Source organism: Pezoporus wallicus, unplaced genomic scaffold (genome assembly GCF_028554395.1).
Source record: "Pezoporus wallicus isolate ANWC-B61680 ecotype Strahan unplaced genomic scaffold, APGP_CSIRO_Pwel_v1 contig_7545, whole genome shotgun sequence".
NCBI lineage: Eukaryota > Metazoa > Chordata > Aves > Psittaciformes > Psittacidae > Pezoporus > Pezoporus wallicus.
This window is the reverse complement of record NW_026642398.1, coordinates 8695158-8703694: the sequence shown is the minus strand read 5'-3', so window position 1 is coordinate 8703694 and position 8537 is coordinate 8695158. Positions and strand designations below refer to the sequence as shown.

The 8537-nt window shown below is 52.4% G+C and overlaps 1 protein-coding gene across 1 annotated transcript; it reads left to right on the top strand.

Annotated features, from left to right (window-relative positions):
* The first annotated feature begins 503 nt into the window (after window positions 1-503).
* TRIB1 (tribbles pseudokinase 1) lies at window positions 504-5875 on the top strand. Its single transcript, XM_057429792.1, has 3 exons — window positions 504-913; window positions 1338-1630; window positions 3635-5875. Exons 1-3 carry the CDS (start codon window positions 611-613, stop codon window positions 4101-4103), a joined length of 1065 nt encoding a protein of 354 aa, XP_057285775.1. The 5' UTR covers window positions 504-610; the 3' UTR covers window positions 4104-5875.
* Window positions 5876-8537: the final 2662 nt, after the last annotated feature.

Sequence of the window (8537 nt, the reverse complement as noted above, 5' to 3'; positions counted from 1 at the left end):
GCCGGTGACTTTATTGCTGCTTAGCTTCGCTAGGAAACCCTCCCTGCACTGGGCTCATGAAGCCTCTCTTTGGGCTTACAAGTGGGCAGTGGAAGGTTGAGGAGTTCGGCAGCACGCTGAGCTTGTGAGGGGCGAACTCCAAAAGTGAGGGGTGATCCCCAAAAGAGTGGGGCGACTCCCAAAAGAGCGAACCCCAAAGGCAAGGGGTGATCCCCAAAGCGAGGTGCGCCCCCAGGCTCTGCCATCCTCAGCAGCCTGACTCGGACACACGATGTCCTTGCTCAGGACCGGCTGCAGGACCTCAGCAGGGTGACCCCACCGCCCCGCCCGGCTGCGCGTCCCGCCGCGGCCGGGGTTGCGGCGGGCGGAGCGGAGCGGAGCGGGGCGGGCGTGCCCGCGGCTCCCTCCTCCCCTTTCCCCGTGCGTCAGCCCTGGGAGGAGGAACCAGGGCGCTTTTTTCCCCCCTTTTTTTTTTAAAGCCTCCGAGCCCCGGAGCGCGGAGTCGGCTGCCGATGGTGGGCACGGCCCGACGTGTCTGCGCCGAGAGCGAAGGGATGCGCGCAGCGCGCACCGCCCGCCTCTAGCTCCGCGCCCGCGCCCGCGCCCCCCCATGAGCCGCCCCGCGTCCCTGCTGCCGGCCGCCCGCTGCCGCAGCGCCCCGGCCAAGCGGCTCCAGCCGCTCCACGACGGCCCCGCCGAGGAGGCGCCGGCCGCCAAGTGCCCTCGTCTCGCCGACTGCGGCCCCCCGGACTGCCTGAGCGCGCCCGGCTCCCCCTGCTCCCCCGCGTCCCCCGGCGGCGGCGGGGCCCCGGGACCCAGCCTGATCGCCTCGTACCTGCTGCTGCCGCTGGCCGAGCGGGAGCAGGTGTCCAGGGCGCTGAGCGTCAGCTCCGGGCGGGAGCTGCGCTGCAAGGTGAGCTCCGCGGGCGCGGGGGGCTGGTGGGGGTCGGGACCGTCCCGGTGCGTCTGAGCACCGCGGGACCGCTCTACCCGGGGGGAGCCGCGCAAAACATCGTCCCGCTGCTCCCCGGGTGGAAGTGCCCAGCCTGCCGCCCTGGGGAGTCATTTACAGGCGCCGGGAGTAAGCGCTAAGTCCGGTTACCTCGGAGCACCTTCCCCAGGAGGCTCTGGGGACGGCGCTTCGTTTCACTGGGGGTTTTTACCCTCTTTTCGATGCAAAACGAGCCGGAAGGGTCTCGGTAACCGCTTTGAACGACGCTCCAGCCGAGCCCTGGCTCCCCTCCAGCTCGCTCGTCATTGTTTGGGGAGAGTTGCTACGCGAGCGGCTGCTTTCAACGCCCTTGAGAACGAATTTTGCTTTAATTTCCTCTTTACAGGTGTTCCCCCTCAAACACTACCAGGACAAGATCCGGCCGTACATTCAGCTGCCGTCACACAGAAACATCACCGGCGTCGTCGAAGTCATCCTCGGGGACACCAAGGCCTATGTGTTCTTTGAAAAGGACTTTGGGGACATGCACTCCTACGTGAGGAGCTGCAAGAGGCTGAGGGAAGAGGAGGCTGCCCGGCTGTTCAAGCAGATCGTCTCGGCTGTAGCTCACTGCCACCAGTCGGCCATCGTACTCGGTGACCTCAAGCTCAGGAAATTTGTCTTCTCCAACGAAGAAAGGTGAGTGGTTGTCAGTAGCCGGCCAGGGGGGGGGGGGAGTGGGGAGGGAGGAAGGTCACATCCAGAGGTGCACAAGGCAGTGGGAACGGCTGCTGTGTCAGCTGGGCATCACTTTGCAGGCGATCCGAGTAGGTCCCCTCACGTGTGTGTAGTAGGTCCCGGATCTAACCGGTACGCGCTGACTCCTGGTTAGATCGGAGTTGATGAAAGGGAGGAAGCTCGCCAGGAGCTTCCTCTCATTCAGCAGAAGTTCAGTGGAACCCGCTGGTAGACAAAGGGACCATAGTTCGGGTGCTCGTTAGCGCCAGGAGATGTCATGTGTGCCCCTCGGTCAGTGTGAAGTGAATCAAAGGCAGAGGAGGGAAGGCTGAGGCACTGTGCTGGGGAGGGGGAACATCCTGGCTCTGGGAGCAGGATGGAGCCTCTGGTCCTTCCTTGGGAAAGCCGTGGTGCTCCGGAGGGGTCTCCTTCCTGGAATCCCCTCATCAGAGTCATGCTGCTCACCAAAGACGTGCTGTGTCCTTCGAGGCTTTTATCCCTCCTCACTACTGGGGGCAGTGCTGTCTGTGCCCCTGTCCCATGGATGTGAGCATGCATAGGAGGGAAGGTGTGACAGTGTCCAGTATTGGTTTGGGAATCCCGCACTTGGGTAAAACTTAGCCTAAAGCCTAGGTTTATAGAGAGGAGACCCAGAACCTGGCTGTTACATTTAGGTTAGGGAAGGAATTCAGTATTTCCCTGGAGTGCTTGCTGCGTTTATAGTGCCTCACCGCATGTGGCAGAGCCAGAAATACACTTTTAATCAGCAAAACTGACTCTGACTAGTTGCTTATCATAGAATAGTGAGGGTTGGAAAGGACGTTAAGATTATCTTGTGGAAAGCTAAAAAAAGAAGTAAAAGCTGTAGTGGAGTTGTGCTTAATCTGATGAGCCCGGAGGTGATGCTGCTGAAGCAGAAGAAAATGCATTTTCACCTTGTTTAACTGGGCTGCGGCTGTTCAGGGTACCATTAATAAACGTGATAGGAAAACGAAGCAGCGCTGCCCCTCTTGCACAGAAACAGCCCCATGTTGACACGCACAGAGAGCAATTCCTTTGAAGGAAACTATTGCAGCTTTTCCCGCCCATGAGGAGGTGAAACGTCTGCTGAAATGTTACATTGCACACACACTGGTCCCATGTGGAAATAGCGCGTTGCACAGGCGGGTGTCATGTGCGCGGCGTTTGGCAAGAAGAGGGTTAAGCAATGGCAGGCGGGTCCGGCGCTGGGCACAGGTGCAGTTTCAGGGCTTCCCGCAGCCAATCCCGGGCCCACGGTTCCCGTTGAGTCATATTTTCCGTTCGCAGAACCAATGGGTATCTGGCGAGGTCAGGCTGAGGACAGGCTGCAGCCAGCGCCTGCCAGCGCGAGGGGTGGCTGCTTTGCTGATGTGGAGCATCCCTTTCCCACACCAGAACGGGCGGTCGGGGTTAGAGCCACCTCCAGCTGGGAGGGGGGGGGGGGTGCGTGGTACCCTGGGGAAAGGCACAGAGAGTAAAGGACCAAATCAAAGCTAAAACAGAACCCTCAGGAGAGGCGATGATCCCGCAAGCAGGGAAGGGAGCTGGGGTTTGCAGCTTGCAAAGTCACGCAGCTGGATGCTGTTTGCTCAAAGTCTGAACCACAAATAGCAGCACTGTACCCAGTTAAACCCCTGCAGTCGCAGTGCAAGCCGTGTAGATAGAAGGTGACTTTGCTGGTGTTCCTCGAGAGCCCTCTGTGTTGTTAAAGCCTCCAGTACATGAAATAATCAGCCGTCGCTGTACACCTACTCGGCGCACGTAGCTGTGCTTCCATTACATGGGTCCAGGAGTCCAGGCAGCTTCTCTGCTGCACATTAAATAGTGTTTCCTCTCCTTTTCATTATGCCAATGCAAGAAGGGGGGGGTTACAGGTTGTTGTGGCTCCCTTGTGCCTGGGTGCTGCTATTTCTAACCCTCAGCTTCCTCTCCTGCCCTCCCTAGGACTCAGCTGCGGCTGGAGAGCCTGGAAGACACACACATCATCAAAGGCGAAGACGATGCGCTCTCAGACAAGCACGGCTGCCCGGCGTACGTCAGCCCTGAGATCCTAAACACCACGGGGACTTACTCTGGGAAATCGGCCGACGTGTGGAGTTTGGGAGTGATGCTCTATACCCTGCTGGTGGGACGCTATCCCTTCCATGACTCGGACCCTAGCACTCTCTTTTCCAAAATCCGGCGTGGACAGTTCTGTATTCCTGACCACGTCTCCCCCAAAGCCCGATGCCTCATCCGCAGCCTCCTGAGGCGGGAGCCCTCAGAAAGACTCACTGCTGCGGAGATTCTGCTTCACCCTTGGTTCGAGGCAGTCTTGGAGCCTGGATATACAGACCAGGAGACGGGAACTTCGGATCAGATTGTTCCCGAATACCACGGAGACAGTGACGATATTAGTTCCTTCTTCTGCTAACCACAAAATCTCACAAACCTCAGCGGTTCCCACCTCCGGCATCTTCATAGGGTTTCATTTTTCCACGTTTGCAAACGCAACAGCATCTTAAAGTGCCAGTATGGTCAGAGAAGTGACCTTGTTTCAGACAAATGCCGACCCGTAGGTCTCCGCTCCCTGAATGCACTCAGTTTCATTCTCTTGCTCTGCTGGTAGGTCGGTCCCGCCAGCCCTGGAGGACCATGCAGCTTTGTGAGAGCCCCTTGGCTTTTCTCCTGCCTCCCGCATCCTCCACCGGTGTAACTGGTTGCATCCTGGCTGCAGAGTCTTACGGCTGGCGAGGGGTGAGACAGAAAGGCAGTCCCCTTCTGCTTTCCCATGGGGGTGCAGAGCCCCGGCCGCGATGTGTAGGGGTGGGAGGCACGAGGAGCACCTCTAACCGAGTGAATCTGACACAAGTGGTAGGAAGGGGAATCGGCTCGGCCGCACCAAGTTGCAAAGTAGCTTTCTGACTGTAAGAGCACTTTAGCGAGGGAAGGAAGTCTTCACCTGACACAGTCAGCTGCCTGCTGGCTGCTGCTCCTGCAGCTCATCTTTCTTTCAGAGGCATGAAGCTCCTAGATCCACCTGTAAGACAAACCACTGCTGTGGCTCTTTCTGAAGCAGAAACAAGTGGATCACCCAGCTGGATCCCCTCTGATTCCATTCGCTGACCGGGAAAGCATTTTAAATAGACTTAAGCTTTGCGTTACCATGGTGTAGCCTATACAACTTTATGCCCTCTGCGAGCTTGTCAAGTAGCAGGTCTCGTTAGCTCCGAGTGCCAAAACATATCCGTTTACCGACCCGTAACACTATCGGCTGGGGCGCCTTCCCTTGGAAAACGATGAGGGGTATCTTGTACAGTACCTATAAACACGTCATGTTTTCCTACAGGCTCAACTCTTAAAAACATCACATCCACTCTCCTCTTTCCCTCCTCCATCCCCCGAAAAGTTAGTCTTAAGAGTAAAATCTCCATATGCCCTTAGTTGATTATTCAGGTATGTTGTTTGCCCCCAGCTACAGGGGTGGTTTTCCCCTTAAATTTCGTTTTATTTGTTTTGCATGATTATTCATAGTCTTTCCAATGTGCGTGGATAATGAATATATCTCAATCGTTAGCTTCCTGGGTTGGGGGTCAGTAAAGCTTAGTCCTGCCGAAGATTTCTGCTTCGTTTCACATTCGTGTCCAGTGGCTTATGCAAAGAGGTGTCCGTTCGCCTTAGGCGAAAGCACGGCTTCGGGAATGGCCGTGAGGTGGGTAACGCATGCCCCTGACGTGACACAGGTCGAGTGAAGTCATTTTTAGGGTTAACCCCTGGCAAGCTGCAGTCCCACCACGCGTTGCGAGAATACCATGTATACCTCATGGACTGTGTACTTTGTACATACCTTACTGTTTGGGGGGGTTGTTTTCTTGTTCTGTTGTACTTTGTTTGTCCTAATAAGAGGTGTCGAAGAGCAATTTAATGTGAATTATTGTTGGCAATACTAACTTGACAGAATCATGAGCATTAAGAGCAGGGCGCTACAGCTCTCCGTTGCACTAAACCTCTCATGATTGCTTGACATTTGTATCTGTGATACAGTTTAACCCTTCTATGAAAAACAGTACCTTTGTATATATTGGTAGAAAGTTCTGCCAGAAAAGCTAAAAACACTATGTCCAACTTGTAAATATGTATATGTATGTGGAAACCTGGATCATAAAGTCTGACTTGTAGAGAGTTTTAATAAACTTGGTTTCATAAGGTTTGTCACCATTTCTTGCGGTGTCTCAAGGGGAACACAGCCTGAGTATGCCTGGTTCAATCTGAAAAGATGGGGATCTGCTCATCTGTGGTCTCTGTGCATGCTCCATCGTGCCTGAGCTACCAGGGTCTGCCTGGGGTTGTGTCCCCAGAGGGATGAATGGGAATGGGGGATGGCTTCTGCCTCTTGTGGGGTGGAAAGGGCTTGAGATACCCCTAGAGCTATGTGAAATGGGGTATCCATCCGATAAACAAGAGGGAGAGGAGTTACAGCTCTGCCTCTGAACTTTAGAAACCCTATTGCCTTTCAGCACATGCATTCACTTCCATCTGCACCCCGTGAGCAGAAAATGCTGTGGCACTGCACGGCTGTCATCCTGCACCTGTGTGAGAGGCAATGTGATGCTCAAGACAGTGGAAAATCAGATCTCAGGTGACTAAAAGCGAGCAGCCAGAAGCAGAGGCAGCAGTCGAGGGCACTGGCTTTAACGGGGAGCTGGAGCCAGTGGCAGGGTCTTGATCCCACTGCTGGGAGGCAGAGCTGAGGGCACCCGGTGCTCCAGTTAAAAATGGAGAGAAAGATTATTAGAGCTGCTTTTCTTTGTGGTGAGAAGAGAGGGGTATAAATAGCAGCAGTATCAAGGTTAGAGAATGCGCTTTCCTGAAAGAGATCAAGCCACCCTTGCAATCCACCCGGAGCGGTGAGATCATCGCTCACAAGTAGAGAGGAGGAGGAAGAGAGTCTTGATTTTTATTTATACTTTGCCTCATGTTTAACTTTGTCCTTTTGCTTGAAATCTGTTCACAGAGCAACTGCTTCCAGGCAGCTCTTTGAGCAGGAGCAACTTCAGAAAGGATTTTGCTTTTAGAAGGGGAGTTGAAAGAGGAGGAATAGGGACCTGGTTGGTGCTAAAGTGAAGTGCACTGACTTGAACCAGGCACCTTGACTCCCACTGCAAGAAACCAGCGATCTGTGGCAGTAAGCATATTTTCTTAGCACTTGCTGAGTGAATGTCAGGCACCGAAATATCTCAAGTTACTTTACTGATGTTATTCTTGCAAGACTTGTAAACATACATGCGCCACATAGCCTGACTGATTGAATTACCCCCTGCCCTATGATGCTTTCGGGCTTGGAGAGAAGCCCTGGTGCACCCTTTTAAAACAACTGCAGAACGTTTGTGTTTCGGTGAAACCTTGAGAACTTTCAAAACACCTTTTTTTTCACCCCTTGCATTAAGTCACCCTCAGTAGGTGAATGTGTAGGCCATCCCGTGACTTTATTTCACAGAAGCTATGCTGCAGAGCAATTAAAATAAATGCCAAATTGTAGTAACATCTGCAAACAGCCTCTGTGTTGCTTTAGGGATTATAATGCAACATCCGTTTGTACAGCAGAATAAATTGCTATTGCTTCGTTACCCCATCGTTTGTATTATTGTATACAAAGTTTCAGAGCATGTTGAAAGCACCAGCATATTAAGTGATTAAACTTTGATGGTGGGTGTGAGAACTTTGATTTATGCAATGCATACGTTTCTTTTTGAGAGAGTCATAATTTGTCTATTTTTAAATGGCCCTTTTGGATGGGGAGTGTAGGCATCTCTTATGTATTTCTCAGACCTGGTCACTATTTTCATCTTGAAGTTGCAAGGTGTTGCTGGCCTCTCTGAATAGTGCTGGGAGCCTTCATTCCTCTGTTTGCTGCTCAAAATGCAAGCTGAGGATTTTCAGTACATCCTCGGATCCATCCTAAACTGGCATCAAACCACCTCCCAGTCAGGATTGATCCTGCATCCCAAGTACATATTTTTATCAGCTCTTGATACTCTGGCTGCATTTTAGGCATCGGTTCAATAATTTTCGTTTGAAGTAGCACAGCAGAATTTATAAACCAGCTTCATCCTAAAGCGCCAGGTAAAAGAGCCAGCTCAGCAAGCTCAGCTTTAAGGTCAGCATCTCTTTGCCAAGCAGGTGATACTGCTGAGGTTATTTGCAGTTAATTAAGAAGGATTGGTAGAGGTTCAGTTCTACTTATGATAACCACCCCCCCCCCCCCCCCCCCCGCCTCTGATTTTAGAACACCTTCAAGTCAGTCAAAGGCACTTCTGCACCCAGGTATTATTTATGAAAGAAAGGGGGGAAAGAGCAATTTTTTATACAAATGTAGAAGAACGGAGATTCATTGCACTTGGCTGGATCACAAAGCCAGCACAACGCTCTGCTCTAGCTCTGCTTTAATGCACTGAGGGTAGGCTTGAGGGGTAACTTCAAAACCACATTTTGTTCAACCAGTGCTGAGTGCATTCTGTCAGGCAAATCTCTGCAGATTATCTCTTTATATAAAAGCGGATTTTTTTTCTCACTTTTTTCATGCTTTTGCATTCTGTCAGGGAGAAACCCCAGCGTTTAGCATTATGGCACTGCACAGATTTAGCAGCACAAAGAAATCTCCTATGCAAATGCCTCTTACATGTATAACGTTTTCCTATCCAGCGCTGAGAAGAATAGCTTGACACATAACCACGGTCTGAATTAATGGCTTTGCTAAATGCAACATCTCTCAGAACTATTGTTGGTAAAAGTACCGTGAAATTTGCAACAGTTCTTACCACCATTCCTCCATAACTTGCAAAATCCTGTTCTCCAAGTGAAACCCAGA

Bases quoted from the DNA above. Each gene is read 5' to 3' on its own strand.
- TRIB1 (XM_057429792.1), top strand. From the start codon at position 611: ATGAGCCGCCCCGCGTCCCTGCTGCCGGCCGCCCGCTGCCGCAGCGCC. The intron at 914-1,337 runs GTGAGCTCCGCG...TCCTCTTTACAG, and splicing joins GGCGGGAGCTGCGCTGCAAG to GTGTTCCCCCTCAAACACTA. The intron at 1,631-3,634 runs GTGAGTGGTTGT...TGCCCTCCCTAG, and splicing joins GTCTTCTCCAACGAAGAAAG to GACTCAGCTGCGGCTGGAGA.